At 30.9% G+C, this 23411-nt stretch overlaps 1 protein-coding gene across 1 annotated transcript in view; it reads right to left on the reverse strand.

The window, feature by feature from the left end:
* Nucleotides 1-23411, reverse strand: part of e (nonribosomal peptide synthetase ebony) — a 913052-nt gene that overhangs the window by 334537 nt on the left and 555104 nt on the right. The window contains exon 7 of the mRNA XM_089595875.1: nt 2845-3041. Within this exon, the coding sequence (XP_089452001.1) occupies nt 2845-3041 (197 nt within the window). The remainder of the gene's footprint in view (nt 1-2844; nt 3042-23411) is intronic.

Below are 23411 nucleotides of genomic sequence, written 5' to 3' on the forward strand. Positions count from 1 at the left end.
AAAAAACAGTAAAGTTCAGCAATAATACTTCTTCTTCTAATAAAATAGCTATTTTATAAATAAATTTGGTTCATTAACTAGAAACTTACAAGGATCTTATTAGTGATGTGGAAATTTTATGTTTTCTGCAAAATATTAATTTTTTAATATCTATAATTTACATTTATTATAAAAATCTAAACCTATAGTGACTCCATCTACGAAAACTGTAGAACCGGTATGAATAATAATTTACTAATGTTGCTAGGAAATTATACAATTAATTGGTGATAATTAATTTATTCATCAAAAAAGTAGATTTACACTGATACTCAAATTAAGGCGTTCACGAATAAGGCACATAAAATTTAGGGTTAAGATAACAGCATGTTGATGTATTCGAGACATTAAAATTTTCAGTTCAAGCTCATTTTATATTTGCTGCAGAGTAAGTATGCTGCTTTAGCAACGCCACATTTTTTCTGTCTTTGTTTAATAGCTGTGGATACATAAATACACGTATGACTGTGATTTTTTATGTATATTTCATTGTTTTTATTATAGATAATTTATGAAGTGATTATACTATAAGGGAGCTACCAACCTGCCTCCTTTTCTGAGGCATTCTCGTTCTTCACGTTTATTAGTAAGTCTGCATGACATGGTAAAAGCATTATACTAGTTGCCTACCTATAAAATATTGTAGTAATCAGATCATATAAAAAACACCACCAAGTTGCCCAAGAGGAAGTCATGGACTGGGGTCTAGAACCTGAGCCCTCCAGGTAAGAAACGAGTGCTTTACCACTGAGCCACTAAGAACTCTTACCATCTAGTGCTGCTTTCTGAAAAATAAGAAAACCTGTAGCCAACAGTAGCTGCCGTTGAAAAAAAAGGCTTGCAGCTAACTTCACGATAAAACTATTTCTTTAACAGTAAGCCTGAAATAATATTGTTTATAGTCCTTTTAGATACACGTGCCTCATTTTCCTAATCTAACAACTATCTGGCCTCTATTTGTCAGTTAATTCAAAAAAGATGATAAAATTATATTAGCAATTACTTATGTATTGTAATAGTAGCAAGTAAATGATGGATAAATAAATATTCATCAGTACAAAAGAAATGTGCGCGGCTAGAATATACTAATTTGTAAGATAAAAAAAAATATTAAACAAAAAGAATAAGTTTGTATAGATAAACAACTTACAGAGCTATGCTATTTAAAATCAAATTAAATTATCAAATAACGAGTAAGTGATTATTTACGTTTAAAATAAGTTACACACTATACCATAACAAAAAAGGGTCAAGTTCTCATATTGGGACTGCTTATAGGAGAGTAGATCAGAAACTCAGTTTTGGTGCAGGATGTTGGAGGTTAAAACTTTGTTGTAAGGTGTTTTTTCCTATTATTTTTCTTATTTAACTAGTTAAAGAAGAAAAATCCAACAAAATTCCACATGTGTGCTGAGCTATGGTAGACTACTACGCGGTGTGGTGTGGTGGGAAAAAGGCGCAAGGCAGTATGGCAAGGGTAGTGAGGTGAAGGTACTCCTGTGCATAACGTGCCTATAGAAGTACAGTTTAAAAACTGTATGAGATGAGATAAACCGTAGGCAGTGATAGTGGGACCTATTAAACTATAGACTTTGACTTATTTTTAATCAAGTGATTGCAAACAATATGACATTCGTATAATAAATTAAATAACATCTACATTTCATAGCCTAAACATGATGAAACACAATAATTGTGTGGTCAACCTTGAATTTTGCTGGCAAAAGTTCTAAGATGATGCACTTTTCACTCACTATCAGCTCTTCGATCGGTAGCTGTTATCCCCACTTACTATTTACACAAAGTGAAAACAAATATATTTAATACCTCTTCTCTGCAACGGCTTCAAATAAAAAGACGGACTGGCCATTTGCCTTATTTTTTTTTTTTAAGGAGTGTTAGTGCCAGTGGCCTTTGCTAAAATAATAAGCAGTCTATCCTGTACAAGTTTGTGGATATTAAAAATGAGTCTATTTGATGAACACACCTCACTTTATTTTAAAAGCAGTATTTGGCTGCAATAAGGTTAAACTATGTTAAAACATGCTTACATCACGGCTGCCATAGTGTATGTCGTACATGAAAATAAAAGGCAGTAAAGTACATCTTTATGGTTATAATTATTTATTATATCAAATCCAAATTTATTTTATAACTATTTATTATTGACCTACATCTAACTTTAATTATAGTTAAAGATCATAGTGTTTTTAGAAAATTTGAATTGCAGCCAGCTTAAATTTCCAAGTTTAACTTGTACTTTAAATTCAGTTATTATTTCTTACACTACCTTCCGTTGGAAGTAATGAAGATATGCTTTGCACGCTCACCCCCATTGAAATAAATTGTAATAATTATAAATGAGAGTCTGCAATTATAAGTGTTGCGTCTCGTTTTAAAGAAAAAGTTGTATTAAAACCCTTATAGTAAAATGTTAACAGTAAGAGGATTAAGACCAAAAAAATTTTAAGTAAAAAAATAGTTTTAATTATTACTTTTCTCAGCCACCTGAGGCCTTTTCTAGAGCACCTTTTCGTATTTATTAAAAAAGATTGGAATGCTTATTCGGCTTCCATTGAGACATCAAACTAAACTATATGTACATAAACAAAAGAAGCTCATGAACAAAAAGGTCTTAAAAAAAATTTTCTGTATAAATAACGAGCAGCACATATTTAACAAAACGATTTCACTAGAAATATTAGAGCCTAGACAATTGAAAAAATTTATAAAATAATACATCTCTGAAAGACGTTTGTTTATCAGCTCAATTTTTTTTTTGTCAAATTTAAAATTACTAAATACCTTTTCAGAATTCTCAGTCAGGTATGTTAGTGAAACAGCATCCTTCACTAAAGGTATACTTAAAGCAGCTTTGTCTATTTCTGATAGATCTACTTTGTGACCTCTTATTTTAATTTGACTATCACGACGGCCCATGTAAAATACTAAATTTTCCTTTATCACACCGTAGTCACCAGTCCTGAAGAGTTTTGATAAGTCTGGAACAAAATAAAATTCTTTGAAGCCCGTTACACATTAACGAAAACTTAGTTTTGTACTGCTCATATATACAAACCAGACTATTAAATAAGTATTGCTTGTTTGTTATTAAAATCTACCCATCAATATTAATAATGGAAAGAATATTATCAATAAAATTTTTTTTTATGTTCTATACTACAAAAATTCGACATAATTTTTAATATAAGTTGATAATAAAATTGCATATTTACTACCAGACTTACTAAGTTATAAGTAACCAAATACTTTAGATATAGATGACTGAACTCATACAATGTAAGAGCTAACTTGAAAAAGTTGAAAATAGAACTTAACAAAAGGCGGTCAAATTCATATTATTAAAACTAATGGCTTGTATCATTGTGAGCTAATGATAGTATTAAGAACTTATTTTAAGTGAAGTGTTGCCTCTATAATTCTTCATCCGAATACTATTTCAGTAAATTTGACAGCATCCATCGTATGCGTCTAAAAAAACTTACTTAAAACATCTGTTTAAAAATTAATTATGAAGAACTATTTCTTTTTAGATATTAATAGTCTTAAGAAATTTATACAAACAAGAGTATAGCCAAATTAAATTTACTAACTCGTGGAAGAAATAACAGATTATCTTCTAATGAAGAAACCAGTCGTAATGTCGCATTTGACCCTAGGAAGATGTGAAAACATGGATATGGATATGTGCTACTATTTTTTATTCCGTTCTGAGACATGCAACACGAAGAAATTTAATTTCTTGAAATTTTTAAAAAGTTGATCTTACAAATAGTAGTTGTGTCCTCAGTTAATGAAAAATGCAAAATTGCATATTATATTTTTTATTAATAAGTAGAAGAAGTAGCGAAAAAATCAAACTAAAGAATATTAAGATGATAATTTATTGCAAAGAGTATGGTTCATCGCTCTGTGTAACAATTGGGTTGTGGTAGCTATAGTAAGAAATAAGGTTGTAGATGCAATTTTATTTAAAAATCTCGAAAAAGTACTACCTATAGCCGTACCACCTATAGTAGTAGATTTATGTCGATTATTATTAATAGGTAAATGTAAAAAATCGTAAAGAAAGTCATTTAAGGGCTAATTCTCATCATTAAAAGTATTATTCAAATGGCCTGAAATAATCATAGGCAAAGAGTTGTAATTTTTTTGCAATACAGTAAACCCAATATCTAATTATGGTAACGAATTAAGCCCCAAAAGTCGAATGATTTTATTAATGTTAGCATTTGGTTAACTATAAATAAAATCGTGCTTAAAAAGTAACGTTACATTTATACATGTTAATTGTAAACGATACAAACGATACACATGCACGGATGTACGGCAACTGTCATACCTTTTAGTCTCTCCCTAGGGCTTGTAGACCACTCGGCTCAACTCTGATTTCTGAATTAGACAGACCAATATTTTTGCTGGCAGCAGCGTAAGCATGCATCTCTGGCCACTTATTGGCCAGCAGCCGTGCGCAGCATGTGTGTGTGCGCGTGTGCATGCATACTTAACTGGTTGTAGACGAATATGATATAGTATATCTATGTATTGTGATATATTGGCTGGCAGCAGCGTAGACTCAGTGCTCCTCAGTAGAAAGAGAGAGAGAGAGAGAGAGAGAGAGAGAAAGAGAGAACGGTATTAGTTTATCTATATAGGCGTGACAGAAAAAGCGTTACACTTTGAAAATTTTCACTGCCTAAGCGGAAATCCAAACCTCGTATAAAATGGTTTTACATAAAGAAAGTTATTTTCAGTAAACAATCAAACTGTTAAACCACTTAGTCGAAAACAGAAATATTATCCTGTATCGCTGTAATTTTTAAAATCAAAAGTAAAACTTTAAAATACGTGTGCACATGCATGTACTTTTTTAATGTCGTTGTGAACATTCTTTAAACGAACCTTATTTCTTAGAATTAAACATAGTTTTATCAGAAACAGATAGCATTAGGCCAAGCATATACAAATAGCAAAAATATTCATTCATCAAAATAGGGAGTCAAGACTCTAACACCTTAAACATATAATTCCATTACGAAATTCCGGTCTAAGACTTGACATAACCCTTTTGAAGATCTCAAACTGTAATCCTGTGTAAGACCAGTACATTACGTTACAAGTGCACAAAGTACTTGAACGCCCAAAGGGCGTGGTTGTAGTATGTTGATGCCCAAGTCACGAATATTTTTCGTACTGAGGGCGCCAAGTGTACTTTAAGCCCCACGGATACATTTTGCACCTAGTAAGTCACCTTGAGTCCTCAGACAGAAAAGTATTTTGGGTCTAGAGGGCACAAACAACTTTTCTGTCCATGGACCCAACGTATCACAAGGGCGCAAAGTATAGCCCAAGGGAGCAAAGTAGTAGGTACACTTTGTGCCCATGGTAAGAAACGTACAAATTAATGCTCCTAGGGCCAACAACTGTTTAATTGTTTAACAAACCCATGGTATTTTTTAGTATCATAATATTTTATTAACTTCTCAACAGTTTTTTCTTGTTAAAAACTGCATACATTTCAAACGTAAGTTTTTTAAATTAAAATTATTGCGTTCAAGGATTTTTGTTACTATGAGAAAAATATGCCACTCCCACTTTGATCCCTCGGGATACACTTTGCGCCCTTGTAGTCACTTTGAGACCACGAGCAAAAAAATTTTTCACACCCTCTGGGCCCAAATTACTTTTCTGCCCTAAGGCCCAAGAAGGCTTTGTGTTCCCTAGTGACGTAATGTACCATTTCATTATTTTCAAAAGTACTTACGCCCTCTTAACAAGGTTGATAGTAGTCAATGGGTCCATAAATTGTATCCCGTGTAACGATGGTCTGTGGCTAAGCTCGATGGCTTTACTAGACTTAAAAATCCTATTGATGATCTATGTTAGTAGTCTATTTCTCATTTTGTTTTTCATTTTGTGTTCATACCCTTTGACTAGTCCTTTGAGACTACGTTATATTTTACTTGCTTAGGTATGTTAAAAGTTTTAAGTAATTGTAAAAATTAGTTTCTGTAATAGCTTCAAGTAAACTGTGGCACATTATAAATACATGTCAATCCTACAGTGTAGAAATAATTGTTCCAACCACCAAAACTTTAAATTTTTTTTCACTATGGGCTCAAGTTTCTTTATATTAGAGAAAAATGGTAAATTATTTAAAATAAAAGCATTGTAATAAACATATCCAGTCATTATAAAACTTATAACTAGAAAGAATTTCTATTTCTTTGTAGCATAGTATTATAAAGAAGTGTGTTACTATATTACTTATGTTTGTGGTAGTAGGTGATGCACGTGACTGGGAAGTGTAATGTTGCTGTAAAAGGATTTCAACTGAGTCATCGTTACAATTAACGTATGATCTTACAATGGATATTCATATAGATCATGCATTTGGTGCAGTATCAAGCGATGAACCCAGATATTTCTTTCATGTAAAACTGCTTACAAAATGTTCAACAACAGCTGACGCAAAGTTCAAATTCTGGATAGGAAGCTGGTGCAGAAAATGGGGCAGCATTATGCACTTGCGCTTGGCTCGTTAGTCTTGGTTTAATCTCACTGCACACTGCTGCTACTGAAAAAAAGTGGGTAGATGGTGCCACAAAAAATACCTGTAGCAGTGCACTCATAGCCATAGTATTACTTCTCTTCTACTCTGAGTGGGCAGGGCACCCACATCGCATGGAGTATAGGCTGCCAAAAATGTTGATACGCAGTAGAAACATATAATTGTATAGCAATGAGCCTTTATTTTGATGCTGCTGCGAGCATATTTTAAGAGAGCTGTGAACTGCATGAAACTCAAGGTCTTTTATAGTTTCACAAATGTAAGAAGTTTTGCAACTGTATTTTTGAAAGTAGAGGGATTATTGAAACAATGACAGTAAAGTTATAGTTTACGTAAACGTGTTTAATATGATAACATAACCATCGGTCTACTTCTGTGTGCGTATATAAAGTGTGCTGGTGTTACACTGCTGTCACAAAAATGTATGTGTCGTAAATTTCCAAGGATGTGTCGGTGTTAACGTGACCGCTGGTCAAGTAAAACTCTTTAATAGGTCATTTTACAAAAAATACGATATTCCATGTAGTATGTATTTAAAAACAACGGATAGGATGATTTCAAGTCAGAACTTTTTTTAAATGGTGTAAACTTTTTTCCCTAAATGCATTTTTGACATCTAATCAGAACAACTTTTTACGTAACCGTAAGGTTGAAGTAACAGTCCAAAATGTCATTACCGTGACGCGAAGCATTTGAAAATATCATTTATTTGTCTAAGTTATTAATTTTTAGACTCTGAGAATGAACCATTTTGTATTTTGGAATGTACAACAATACTGTTCCTTTTTTTTGCAGCCCTAAATTTTCATTTGGATATTCTTTATATCGTTGCAAATACAGAGCATTTTTCTAGTTGAATAATTGGTTATTACCGTAACACCCTTAATTTTGGAGAGACTTCAAATCATCGATGAAATGAGTAAAGTGTACGAAGGAGTATAGGGCGAAGATGTGAGAAACAAAATTTCGTTGTAAAACTTCACCTTGGGGCTTTACAATCGCAAAAACACTACTGGTATGGTAATGACAAGTCGGTTATTACCATAACGCTCATGTAAAATAACTTAAAAAATTCACTTTAATTTACATAGGTTTTTAATAAATGATTGTATACTTATGCTCAAAAGGTTTCAACTAGTTTGGACATTATACAACGTCGAAAAAAAATTAAACATTCTAAACATTTAATTAAAAAAATTTTAAAAGGGGCGTGAAGACATCGCAGTTTTTGTGAAATGACCTAAATACAAGATAAAGCATAGAATTTAGTGAATAGGTATCACTCCGCAATAAATATGTTCTCAAAAATGTCCGAATACCCGTATTGGGATATTCAGACACTCGTAAAATGTAATAATACCTAGCCAATAATTAAATAAGTCACTGGCATGCATGCAGTGCTTTATTAGTTATTGTTATCCTTATTCTATTCAGGTCAAAACATATCAGACCAAAGCTTCTATGGTATCGACACTGGTGATTTGTTTGATTTGTAGAATGTAAAGCTTGGTATCCAAATAACCTGAGAATTTGTTAGCTGTTACAATTTTGGAAATAGGAAGATAATGGAACAGAGAACAGAGTATGTCAGTCTATGTTAGTAATGATTTTGTTAGTCATAATAATAGTAATAGAAATACATGCGCTTTTACTGACAAAGACGTGTATAAAAACTTCAAGAGCAATATTAATAAAATTCATTTTAAAACTGGTTTTCCCATCTTTGTGTGAACGTACACTTACAGATTTTTACGTAAAGTTAGTTTCACCACTTTTTACTGTAAGTAACATCACTTCTCTAAGACCATCCATGAATTACGATCACTTATACGCAAGTGCAACAACTTCATATCCTTGTACAACTACGTTTTTAAACGTAACACTTTTATGTTTTCCCGTAAAACCACTAAGGTAATCTTCTTAATATAACAATTTTCCTACTCAAGTAACTGTATAAACAATACACAATTTTATTTCTATAGCTTACTTTTTAAATAAAAGAATTTTTTTTACTCGTGCCACTTAATTTATTATTTCGTACATGTACTCTTGAATTAGTATCCAATTATTTACACAAATACCTGCGTAAGTAGACCAAGTCATTTTGTGGATCAAACTATATAAGAAAGATGTAAGCATTCTAAAACATTCATGTGGCTTCTCTAAATAATTAATGTTTAATTTTTGAATTCCATGATACCAAGTATTACAAGAAAAAAGTTTCTTTTTTTAACATATATTATTCACACAGCATTCCAACACTCGAAGAATTGTTATGACTTTAAACTGCAAAAAAACTGAAAATGCCTGCATTTTATAAAAAAATATTTTTTCATGAAATAAATTTTTTTTTTTTTTAAATAAATTTTCTATTTGCAATTGATGCGTCAACTAAATAACACTTTTTTTTTAATAGCTTGATCAGGTGTAGATGTAGATGAGGAATAAATGAAGCCCCAGGGTGCTTAAAAAATTCATTTTTAATTCATTACATTACTGATTTATAAGACAATTAAACTAAAAATAATGCAGGCAGTTAAAAAAAATATTGAAATAAAAAATAACTTTCTCGTATACAAAAGTCAAATTTGAGTAATAAATAAAAATACTTTACGAAGAATTAAAAAGCTCCAAGGGCTTACTATTCAGTCTTTTATTCAGATGACAACGTTTCGACTGCGCTTAAGGCAGTCCTTTTTCAGTCTCTGAGTTAAAATAATCATAATGAAAATAAATATTACAACAGCTACCATAAACTACAAGTGTAAACAATTAAATAAAATGAATGAACTTACAAATTATGTAGAGCAATGTCTATTAAATATTAAATATTATCTATATCTGCTCTAATATAACCGACTGGCTTTTAAGCTGTCTGAATGTAATCTAAAGTAGGACTAGGTACATGTAAGTAACGACACACATGAATATCGAAAGATTGTAGACATGTATAAAACGGCGCTAATTCAAACGCACAATAAAACTCCATTTGTATTTTTAACTATTTTAAACAATGTTTGATGTAATATTCAAGTACTGTACTTAGATTGTTTGTGTCACTAATCTTATTTACCGTATTTAACTCAGTGATATATAGCATTTCTGATATTAAACGTCTGTAATAACAAATTTCTTGGTCAAGTACTTGTACTGAATCGAAGTTGAAAGTGTGGCCATAATCTCTCATATGTGTATACACTACAGACGAATCTTTTTCTTTTATACCATCGTGTTCATATTCTTTAGTTCGAGTATCAACAGTTCTACTAGTTTGTCCCACATAATGTTTATCACAATTTTCACACTTGAAACCATAAACGAAACACACTTTGTCGGTGGTGTCAACGCTATCTTTTCCTAAATTATTTAAAAAATGAAATTTACAAACAGATCTGAAAATAACTTTTATATTGAACTAATTAAAACCTTTTCTAAAAATTTTATCACAGTCTTTTATGTATGGTAACACTGCAAAATCTTTAGGTTACAAACTCACATTATCACATATTGTCTTGCCCGTAGATTGGAATTTAATTTTTTTCAAACGAACTTTTGTGTATTTAGTAACAAATTCTATGGGAAAATTGTTAGCCTGTAAAATAATAAAAACATTTTTTTAATTTTGTTTGTGAAAAGATTTATCAGATAATTTAATGGCCCGGTCAACCAAGGAAAAGACGATACCTATTTCTTGAGATACAGATGAATGTGAAAAATAATTTAAATATGAGTTTGCGTGTGTATCTTTTTAAAACCAATTCGTTTTAATGTTACCTGAGCTATTACCTGAGAACTTATCTCAAATCTTGCATTACATCACTAGAGAGAAATTTGATTTTTAGATTGGGCATTTTACAATTTGAGCACTATGAAAAATACTTTTTTCATAAAATTAAACATTTTGTTACAACTTTTGAGTATGTGATAAAGAATTAATTTGATTTATTACTCTACAGAAAATACAGAGTACATTATTTTACATCTAGAGATGATATTAATAGTGTAAGCCTTTCTTCATACAATGCTAGAAAAAAAAAAATAAAATTATTGGTATTAAATCTAGTTGGATCGATAATCTTACAAATTTAGAGATTCCACCAGAAGTTGTTTTCATTTTAAACCTTGGCAGTAAATTCAATTTTTTTCTTAATAACAATAGTTTCAATAATAACAAAATATTTTAGGAGTTTTTTAAGAGTCTAAGTAAACAATTTATCAAAGAGCCAGAAGATAATAATAAACTAAAAGTAGGTATTTTGAATCTTGTAAAAAATAAGCTAAATGGTAGAGTTGTGGATCCAATAGATATTTATAGAATGAACATGTTGAAAAAGTGCACCAACTTTTTGAAAAATAATGATGGTTTGATTATTACTAGAGCTGACAAGGGAGGTGCCTTTGTTCTACTACATAAGAATGATTAAATGACAAAAGTTGAAGATAGTCTAAGCAATAAAGATGTTTATGAAACTGTACGATCTAATCCTTTGAAAAGTCTTGCTCATAGGTTGGATCATTTACATAATAGATTAAATTCATGTGATTTGCTTGGGAATGGAAGAAAGGTTTTTCCTACTCCTAAGGATAAGTGCAATCTAGCCAGATGTTATAGATTAGTTAAATTACATAAAGAAAATAAGCCGATTAGACTAATTGTATCTGCGATTAATTCACCAACTTATTTTATTTAAAAATGGGTATTAAATTTTTTAAAGACAAATTTATCACAATCAAAATTTAATCCAAAAATTGGTTTTGAATTTACAAAAGAAATTTCTCAGTTTCAAGTTCCAAACGATTTTTGCCTAGTTAGCTTTGATGTAGTAGCCCTTTTTAACAATATACATTTTAAATTAGTTAAACAAGCAATAGAAAGACGTTGGCGTATTTTAACTCCTAAAACTAATTTATCATTGACTGTATTTTTGGAGATCATTAAATTTATACTAAATGATAATTTTTTTGTCTTTAACAATAAATATTACAGACCGATTTTTGGTTCTGCCGTGGGATCGCCTTGCAGTCTTATATTGGCAGAACTAGTCATGCACGACTTAATTAATGATTTACTTTTTACAAGCCCCATTCCAATTGCGTATTTTAAAATTTATGTCGATGATATTATAGCTTGTGTTCCAACGAACAATACCAAGGATATTTTACAACTTATAAACTCATTTGATGGTCACATTAATTTTACAATAGAAAAACCCAAGAATAATTCTATTAACTTTCTAGATACAACTTTACATTGGGATAGCTCAGGTAACATTTAAACGAATTGGTTCCAAAAAGATACACACGCAAACTCATATTAATATTATTTTTCACATTTACCTGTACCTTAAGACATAGGTGTCATCTTTTCCTTGGTCGACCGTGCCATTAAAGTATCTGATGTATCTTTTTACAAACAAAATTTAAGAAAAGTTTCTATTATTTTACAGGCTAACAATTATCCGATAGAATTCATTACTAAATACACAAAAATTCATTTGAAAAAAATTAAATTCCAATCTACGGGCAAGATCATATGTGATAATGTGAATTTGTTACCTAAAGATTTTGTAGTGTTACCATACATAAAAGACTTTGATAAAATTTTTAGAAAAGGTTTCAATAAGTTCAATATAAAAGTAATTTTCAGATCTGTTTGTAAATTTCATTTTTTAAATAATTTAGGAAAAGATAGCGTTGACACCACCGACAAAGTGTGTTTTGTTTCTGGTTTCAAGTGTAAAAATTGTGATAAACATTTTGTGGGACAAACTAGTAGAACTGTTGATACTCGAACGAAAGAACATAAACGCGATGGTATAAACGAGATCGATTCGTCTGTAGTGTATACACAAATGAGAGATTATGGCCACACTTTCGACTTCGATTCAGTACAAGTACTCGACCAAGAAATTTGTTATTACAGACGTTTAATATCCGAAATGGTGTATATCACTGAGTTAAATACGGTAAATAAAATTACTGACACAAATAATCTATATACAGTACTTGAATATTACATCAAACATTGTTTAAAATAGTTAAAAATACAAATGGAGTTTTATTGTGTGTTTGAATTAGCGCCGTTTTATACATGTATACAATCTTTCGATATTCATGTGTGTCGTTACTTACATGTACCTATAGTCCTACTTTAGATTATATTCAGACAGCTTAAAAGCTAGTCAGTTATATTAGAGCAGATATAGATATTATTTAATATTAAGTAGACGTTGCTCTACATAATTTAAATGTTCATTTAGTGTATTTAATTGTTTACACTAGTAGTTTATGGTAGCTGTTGTAATATTTATTTTTATTATGATTATTTTAACTCAGAGACTGGAAAAGGACTGCCTTAAGTGCAGTCGAAACGTTGTCATCGGAATAAAAGACTGACTAGTAAGCCTTTGGAGTTTATTAATTCTTCGTATCATTTTTACTATTCTTGGAGTCCTCTTATTGATAAAAAATACTTTAATTTCTACTTTCTTTAAGCAGTTTAATGTTAAACTTAATTATCAGCCTCTTTATTTAGGTTATAAAACAGTATTCAAAACCTTCTTGATGTTTCAAAAGTTTATTTATTACAAAATATCATCACCTAAGAAATCTTAATAAACATTTTGTTGAATGTCTGCCTTTTTATGTTAACTTTATGAATTAATAACAAACTGTAAACGTATAACTTTTACGGTACGCGTTGGTCATTGGTGATTTCAATTCCACCCTACTTTTTTTTTTTTGTTTCTATGTATTAGGCACTAATGATTTGACAAATCCAAGAGACCAAGTTATAGAACTCTTTCACCTGGGTGAAAGATAATATTTTTATGAGTCGTACGACGTTTATAACTAAAAACAAGCAGTTAGGACTAGAGGCCTTTTGTATTGTGGCTGAAAGTATTAGCGCAAATATTTCCAAGAAAGAGGCTTATGGGCTCTTGCCTCAATAGCAAGAATTCTTAACTTCAGAAAACAGACAAACATAAATAATAGGATCCCTACCTTATGCTGCTAATTACTAAGGATATTATTATGAATTAATAACACTTATTAAAAAAGCTATTAAGATTATTAACGTTCATAATTTGATGATCTATCTTATCCAAATAAAAAAGAAAAAGATTATTAAGAAGTAATTACCGTATTGAAAAGTATATCTGAACGCTTAGCTCTTTTGCAGAGTAAAAAAGACAACATTAAAACGTTACAAATATATTCTTGAAGTTTTCCTTGTCTGCAAGAAAGGTATTGATAAAAAAGTGCAGAGCTATTTCCTTGATTTTTTAACACAAGATGGCCACTTATTCTTCTGAAAGTCTTAAAAGTTTGTTTAAAAATCTTAAATGACAGAAGTACGTAGACTGTGCCAGTTCTGGGTCACCCCCTATGTCGTTCTGGAGTAATAGTGGAAGAAATGCTAATCAGGTGTTGAGTGACAGAAAAACGATGGGTGGTGATACAAAGTAGAAACTCAAGCTATAGCACAATTGGATAGTGAGTTAAGAAAAGGTAGTGATAAAGAGATTGGGCCACTCAATGATGAAGAAGCTTGTGCGGTTGGTGGAGAGGACCACTCCAACGATAACGTTAGAGGGCCTTGCACTATGGATGCTGTGACGTCAATTGGAACCAGGAAACGATTTTTTTATATTCTAAATAAGAGCTGTCTACTCTGACGTCATCGTGTCCCGGGGGGTATAGGCAACTGATAAGCTTAGCGTATAGTGAGATGAAGATATGTAAATATAAAGGAAAATTTCTTATTAGTAATTGTTAATTTTTGCGCTCATTATTAAAAAATCCCAGTGTACTTTTTTTCGTCCTGAAAGTAGACGTATACACTTGTTGAATAGAAAATTAAAACTATTTTACTATGAAAAGCAAATCATGTATCCTTTTTAACTGACCATTAATGACTTAATCGGTGTAGTACCTTGCAAAAAAATACTGCCAACTACTATATTCAGCTGTAAGGTTGTTACGAAAGTATGAAGTTTGTTTTTATAATAACAAGGAAAGTTAATTTAACACATATAATAGAAGGGGTTGGGATAATTTTCTATGCAGCCCAGCAAAGTCGTAAAATTTTCCGTCGTAATATTCATGAGTTGTGGGGGCAATATCGTAGTTGATAAAAAGTCAATTTGATCAGCGGAAGCAGTGCTGCAAATAGTTAAGAAAGGTTTCAGAAGACTTGCTGATGCACCTACTCATATCTTACAAAAAAGTACATTAAACACATGAATAATTAATTTGAAAGGGATGCTTGCTAGTGAAACTCACAGGAAAACGATACTGTGCTTGTTTACATTTACGTAACTATGATTTCATTCGATTAACGAACGGTAAGCTTAAATTAAAACATCATGGACCTCTAACAGGGCACTAAGTTGTCCAAGCTGACAATAATATGTAGTATTAAATTAGATGTATAAGGTGTTGATTTTTGGTTAATTTCTAAGCTGTTGAAGAATCGGTATTAATTTTTAGTTGATTTCTAAGCTGTTAAAGAAACTTAGTTAAGCAACGTTATTATATTTGGTTTTACCAATCATTATTCGAAACAGCGAATCTTTATAACTCTGTACTACGGGTAGTCATGCTGAGTCGATCGTTTTACAAGAGAATTTATCGCTTTAAATGCTATGATTAAATTAATACTGCAGTAATACTGCAGTAAAAAAAATTTAATTCTCGATGATGATTAAAAATTGTATTTTTTCAATCGTATTATAATAATTGTCATTCTTATTACAATAAATTAATTCTCATACGCTTATCACATTTTTGTTAACGAGGAATAATCAAGACCTTCTGTGTCCTCGTGAATTGTAATTTATATCTTTGGCTGATTCTGTCATAGTAAAGCAACACTTAGTGTACGTCTCATTTGCATGTCTCAAAATAGTTTGCCTCTTTTACAAGCAAAAAGCAATTTGCAATATACTTTGTAGCTTAAGCAAAAATCCCAAAAATTATCAAAGGCCTGTTAACAACCGATAGTTAATTTTTTTTTTTCAATATATTATATCAATTTTATAAAGAAAGATCAAACTCTAGACAATGAGCCACACCAATGATTTAAAAATTAAACCTGTCAAGCTACCTCTTCTTTAATTTTCCAATGACAAAAATCTTCATAGCAAGTTTGACTGATAGGATAGCTCAAGTGGTAAATTTTTTTACATTTGAATTAGTCATTCAGCTTACATCAAGGAAATGGTGGGTTAACGAGAAATTCTTAGAGCTCATCATCTTCATGAAGTAAAAGAATGACCAACTCCTTAATTATATAATCATCGCCAGACTTTTTAAAGCCCTTTATATCCACCATATACTCAATCATGATGAACAGTTCTTTCCGTGTTAGTATTTTTCAAAAATTTTATGTACGTGCTTAAAAGTTCTCTCATATCATCACTAATACAATTGTACTCTACGACACAATCAGGGAGTATGAGACAAAGAGCGAATATTTTCTGATGAATTGTTTTGTGCTTTTTATTTTAAGCGGTGATCGACACGCTTTTAAAAACTTTATTGTGCTTGGAGCAGTCAATTACATTGAAAGTCACGTGTGTAGTAAAATCTGTTTTATTTAACAAAGGTTCTGGTTTTTTTCTGAAAATTCTTAAACATATTGTATAATATTAAAAACTAATTTTTATGTACATCAATATTCAGATTTCCATAAGAATGATACTGTGAGTTTCAAAAAATTGAGTGGCATTAAAAGCAGGATCATTTTACCGCTTTTTCTGAAAGCCCAAAATAACAAATGAGGATTTTCCAACTAATTAGACGTTTTTACAGTCTAAACTGCAAGTTCTCGTCTTTTTTACGAGAACGTTTGGTGGGGTCAACAAGTATGACTGGGACTTACCGTTCGTCACTACGAGGTAATCGACTCCCAAATCCTTGAATTAATTCTAAATATATTTTTATCACATTAATTAATGACGAGGACGTAACGAATCAATACGTATATTTAGTAAGAGGCATTTAAAGAATAGGAAACTTAATTTATCATAACTTGAGTATTTGCAAACAAAAGAATAAAACAAGACTTGTCACATATCGTGCTCATATACAAATAAAGTTGATTTGATGAGCGTAGTTAATAGAATACACTTTTCATCGCTAGTATAACCGGGAGACGAAGTTCTTAAAACTATAAATATTGCACTATGTATCGCGTTAAGGCTGCTTCGTAGGAGATAACACATGCCTATTTTATTACAATTCAATCATCGTATTGCTCACTAATATAGATTTAATTAATTTTTAATAGATCGATTCTTTTAATTCACGCTTATAGTTCGAAAAAAAAAGAAAGTATCATGTTTTCAATGGTATTGAACACTAAACTTGCCGATCACGAACGGGCTTCACGTCACTTGAAATAATTCAATTTAAAAAATGCGCTATCAGACTTACGAGGAAAAGAATGCAGAGGCTCGACGCAAAAAGGAAACCACAGATTTTTCCGTCTAGAAATACAATGGTCCCAGATTCACGAGGAAGAATCAAAACACAAATTCAACGAGTATGTTAAAAAAAAAGAAACATTGTTTACACCACTCAGCTGGTAGTGGGGTCACCACACTGTTGATATATTAGACAACTGGGGTTTTACCACCCACTCGTCATAATTAAGTCGAGAACAAGTTGAACGGCTTCGTGGCTTAGACGGGATATCTACTCACACTCTTTAAGCAACGAAGTGTGATGTTGGAAGATGTTCCAAAGCTTCTTAGACCACCGGAAGAACCTTGCTGTTCCCGTGTAGAATTAAAACCTCTTTTGTTGGTTTATTTGATCTGACTCATCACCTCGGTACCCCCAGAAACTTGAACTTCGCAACTTTCTCCCCTGAAACTATATTGCGCAAAAGCCCTATATACACACACTGCGTCGAGCCACCTGAGTTGGTTTTCCCCCGAAAATAACTTTTCCATACATGAACAAAAGTAGGAGCGCTACAATACGTGTGTACTATGTCTCTAGCACATACCTTTAAGCAAAACCTTGCAAAACATGTCTAGAGGTTTATAGTAATAGTGGGTAGTCATACAACTTCCAATTGTGGAAACTCGTAGTGATAAGCTGGTCTTTAGCAATAATATTAAGCAAATGAATAAATTTTTATTTTTAGCAACTTGTATAATATTGTTAACATCGTCTCTTAATCTTGTGAGAATCAATTCATGTTTTGTATCAAAAACAACTTTGCAAAAGTTCTGAGCAAAACCAAGTATCATACTTAAAGGCATTGACACTTAAATATAAGGACACTTATATAAAACATAATCATTTATGATAAATTTTTTCTGCGATTCCTATCTAATCCGCATTGTCAAGCATTAGACTATGACTGGGAGGAAAAGATATTCATGCTTTCATTAAAATCTCACATTCTTATACTTGTTACTTTCTATACCGTTTAGTTCACGTCATATTTTTTGAAATAGATAAAAAATGGCCTTATTAACTAGTTTGGTTCGAAAGAACTATTATCTCTAGTTGTTATACATTCAGAACTACGTCAAAAGCTTTAAGGGAGTAAGGGACACAAATTTTGATGTTGAATGGAGATTCGAGTTTTATCACTGCTAACAATTGCTGATGCAATGTGGGGTCAATACTCATAAATTTTGTAGTGCGTAACCGACTTATTGGATACACCTGACTGAATCCTAAAAAGCTTTGCCATCTCAACGTTTTCTTGTTTACTGTTAGCAAAAAAAGCACAAATTATTACCCATCAAGAGCTATTATTTGGAGGCCTAGATTTTTTATCCTCTACCTCGGTCTCATCCACTTTGGCTTATTCTTATAGCTTAACTCAGTGTTGTTTGTCTTGCAGATGGTTAATAGTCCTTACTTTTGTTAAATTACTTTTATAGCCTCGTTCAACTTTACTATTGTTGTACACTATGCCCATTTTAGTTTAGTTGTTTCAAGTTTAGTCTAATATTTATTGATTTTTTACAAAAATAATACAGTTACCTTCTTGATGGATAATGCACACTGATAGTGATCTATAATTTTTAAGCAAGAGGTAAGTCAATTATTTACAATGAAACTTCAACAATTATGTATCTCAGTGATACAGTGGGGGAAAATTCATAGATAGTATAAGCTGTTTCTTTGTTGATATAGACTCTACTAGTGATAATCTGTTATACTCTTTATGTCTTAACCTTGAAAATAACGTTAGGTACATCTGAGTTGTGAGAAGTGGTATCCCTAAGAATTGATATAGTAAAACCTAAAAGACTGCCTATAGAATTTTTTGGTCTGAAGTCAATAGTATGATTACAGGATATCATCATTGTGCTAGGAGTATTATTGTTTGCTAAAACGAAAATAAATTTACCGTTGGGTTGTTATTCATCGATGGAAAATTACCTTATATTTTAAATTTCGTTGATGCTGGCTAAAACAACAACTATTTAATTATCCATGTGAGATTTATTTTTAGTTTTATCGATATTTAGAACTTAACTGTAAGGTGAAAGTCTTCTAGATCAAGAACGTAGTTATGTGCTGGTGACAACTTAATAGTTGAAAAATATTATGCGTAAAGAATAGATGATGTGTTTAATAAACTCAATGTTTATAATTCTTCCATGGTAGTTTGTCAATGACTTATTGTACTTGAGTATCGAAAAACATTTATATAGACTGATAATGGAGTTTTTTTTTAAAAAAAACTTAAACAATGATGGCCGCAGTGGTATGTACCAAAATCTTTAAACCTTTTACTATAAGATGAATTAATAATTTTTTTAATTGACCTTTTGGGGCAAACTTTAAAAACAAAAAACACACACACTGCGTTTTTTTTTACACTGGAGTGTTGACCTCTCTAGGCTTTATTAAAAAATTCAACAGAAAATCAGTACAAACCAACGAATAATAAACGTAAAGTACAAGCGATATTAATACCTTATTTACAAACAATGAAGGGAATGATTTAACGTAAAGATGTTCGTTCGCACGCAAGTCAAGTTGGCAAAAGTATCCACATTTCGAAAAGTTGTCAATTTATAGTAGCGCATACATATTAACACAGATATATCATGAGGTCAATGTACTGAACTGATAGACATGGTCAGCAACGTATATTTTTGAAAAAAATTTAATAAGTATGACTCAAAGTGTATATGTCCTTTTTCTTATGAATATTATTGTCATGTGACACTATATAAAGTATTTCAGAAATCAGTCGTTTCCTATAATTTGGTTCCTTGTCTATTATTTTTATGTCATCCCATTTAAAAATATGATTATTGAAAGTTTGACGTACAGATACCACAGATTTAGTTTTATAATTGTCTTTTGCTCTTTTAACCTCTCTTTTACTGCTCTCTTTGTTTTACCTATGTATTTTGCGGGACAGTCATTGCAAGAAATTTCATATACCACGTTGGTGTTTTTTAACTTTTTTGTTTTGTCTTTACCTAATTGCACAATGTGACTCAACTTTTTTATTCTTTATGGGATACTACTTATTTAAAATTTTTTTAAAGATGCCTTTGTTTTTTGAAAAATGTTAGAGAAATATGGCAAACTAACAAAATTGCTGGTATCACGTGTTATACGTGTATAATTTAACGATTCTGTATTATAGATTTTCATGAGTCTTTTTCTTATTTATTTGTTGATAAAATGACTTAAGTAAAGACAAAAAAAAAAAGTTAGAAAATACCAACGTGGTATATGAAATTTCGTGCAATGCCTGTCCCGCAAAATACATAGGTGAAACAAAGAGAGCACTAAAGGAGAGGTTAAGAGAACACAAGATAATTATAAAACTGAATCTGTGGTATCTGTACGTCAAACTTTTAATAATCATAGTTTTGAATGGGATGACATAAAAATAATAGACAAGGAACCAAATTATAGGAAACGACTGATTTCTGAAATACTTTATATAGTGTCACATGACAATAATATTCATAAGAAAAAGGACATATACACTTTGAGTCATACTTATTAAAGTTTTTTCAAAAATATACGTTGCTGACCATGTCTGTCAGTTTAGTACATTGAACTCATGATATATCTGCGTAAATATGTGTGCTCTACTATGAATTGACAACTTTGCGAAATGTGGACACTTTTGCCAACTTGACTTGCGTGCGAACAAACATCGTTACGTTATATATTTCCTTTCAGTGTTTGTAATTAGGGTATTTGTATCGCTTGTACTTTATGTCTATTATTTGTTAGTTTGTACTGATTTTCTTTTAAATTTGCTAATAAAGCCTAAAAAGTTTGACACTCTAGTCAACAAAACGTTGCTGTGTATAAAAAATACGCAGTGTGTGTGTTATTTATTTTTAAAGTTTGCCCCAGAAGGTCAACTAAAAAAATTATTCATTTATAGAAAAAAAGAGGGCAAGAAACATCGTAATTACCATAGCTATTTTATTAAAATATTTAACATAAGAAACAGAAAGATTTTGTATGAAATTAACTGATGGCTGTAGGTAACCAAAACTGTCAAAATACGTCACGTCATTGTCTGGCTTCCTATAGGTAAACCAGTGATTACTAGGTCCATCCTATTATTATCTAGACTAACCATCGCTAATTTGAAAAAATTCAGATCATTAGCTGGCAAAGCATTTCTGATAAAAACTTAATGGAAATGCAGTATTTCCTAATTTTTTTACACTCGATGAGGTTATAGCATGTGAGAGCTCCAGAAGGCAGTTTTATGAAAAAGTACTTTTTTCCATCTTTTAAGCCTTTTTTAGACCTTAAATATAAACCGAAGCAATCCCTATATGGTTGTTGAAATATTTCCTGTCCTAGTAAAAGTGCTTCCATTTCCTTACTGTGCCTATTACTCTTCTCTAGCTATTCTTGAGCAACTTTAGCATCATTGATAGCCTTGAAAACTTTAGTTATACCATAAGTAATAGCGACCGTACCACTTTATTTAAATTATGCAGGAATAATGTATATAAGAAATTCTCTTGTATTTTGTGAAATAGGCAATACTCGAGTCAATAAAGTATTTTTTTGCCACTAGCTTTGTTCACAGCATTCTGCGCACCCTTAAAAGCTGAACTTATAACATTCAGAGCACTACTACTAGGAACCATAGACTTTGAGACACTTCTTATTAAGCTTCTTAAAGTACTTTTTTTTGGCTTTCTTTTCTTTAAACTAACTTTACAAGTATTTCAACTACGAAATGATCTTATGCCAATTTTTGTTTGAATTTCATTGCACTGGTGATGGTAAAAGCAGCATATTTTCTTCTAAACTAGCGTCTTTGGCATTGAATTTTTGCCACACTTTCTTAGCAAAAATTTTGTGAGTAACATTTTTTACTGCAATATGTTCTTGATTTCAAGCGTATCTCTTGGCAAGTGCTCAGTGACAAATGAGCTCAAAAGTATAAAAAAAGTAGTTTTTAGTTTTAGACTTCAGAATACAGTCAATGCAAGCGTCGGGGGACAAACTATCTAAATTCTTGGAATGAAGAACGAGAAACTGTAGAGCAAGATAAAAAAAATACGATAGTGGAGAAACTTAAAAGAATGTGAAACAGTTATTTGCAGTATTATGCTTAAGTTTCAGCTAGTCAGCATAGAGTAAACATGAGCTTTTGTTGATAACCTCAACAAAAAATGCTGAGCAACATTACAAAACAGAATACCGAATGACTTTAAAAGTATTGAAGCTGACTAATTACAGTATTGTGATTCAGTTTAAGTTTAGCTTATATAAGCGTTGTTAAACATAGTATAAATTTTCTTATAGTGAATTTTGACAAAATCATTGAGCAAAATAAGAAGACCAAATGCCACCAAGGTAATTGGCTACCTAATATGATAAAAGCTGTTTTTTGTGATCCTTCAAACTGTAGAAAAACAGCTTGTTGTTTTAAGAAACTCACTCTTACAAATTAAAATATCAGAATACTTTTCTTTTCTTAAGGTCGATGAGACATCGAAACAATAAATTTATAAAACAATTTTCAAATCCCATAGACGGTGTCAAATTTTATTTATCAAACGATTATAAATTCGTAAGTTTTTAAGCTAATGATCAACTTAATTAAATAAATATTTGAAAACAACAATAGAACTATCACAAAACGGTCATTTAAGCATGACTTTATTTCACTAATTCACGAAACTGCCAAAATTTTGATGTCGTACTGACGATATCCTAATCACTATTGTTAAAAATGTTTAACAAGAAAAATAACAGAATTATAAAAAACAAAAGTATTATAATACAAAAAATTTTATATAAACACCAATGTTAGTGTTCGGTCAAAACATAATGCCACAAGCAAATTAAAAGAAGCTTACCACATAATTAAAAATTTACAAAAAAAATTGTTGAGTAAGAACTTTTTCTTTTAGAAGTAACATCATAGAATGTACGAAAGTTAAAACAATAAGCTATACACAATAAAGTAAAAACATAATTAAACTAAGTGTTGCAAAGTTGACGTACATAACATAAGGTTATATATTCAAGAATGTTAATAAAACCAAGAGAACGTATTACACAGCATACGACATATAAAATGTATTTTAATGTATAATATACATGTATATAATAAATTTAGAATAATGTCGACTCATTTTCTGTGTAGTATCTCGTAAGAAATTTTTATAAGATAAATTTAATTTGCTAGTGTCTAGTTGTCTATTTACATTGTTATCATAAACAAAAATGTATACTATTTCAGAAAAATTACGTTTAGACTTATTCTTCTCTTGGTCTAAGATTTTAGCACTAT

The sequence above is a fragment of the Copidosoma floridanum genome, unplaced genomic scaffold (genome assembly GCF_036245765.1).
Source record: "Copidosoma floridanum isolate Cflo_tuat_1 unplaced genomic scaffold, Cflo_Japanese_pri ptg000004l, whole genome shotgun sequence".
Taxonomy (NCBI): Eukaryota; Metazoa; Arthropoda; class Insecta; order Hymenoptera; family Encyrtidae; genus Copidosoma; species Copidosoma floridanum.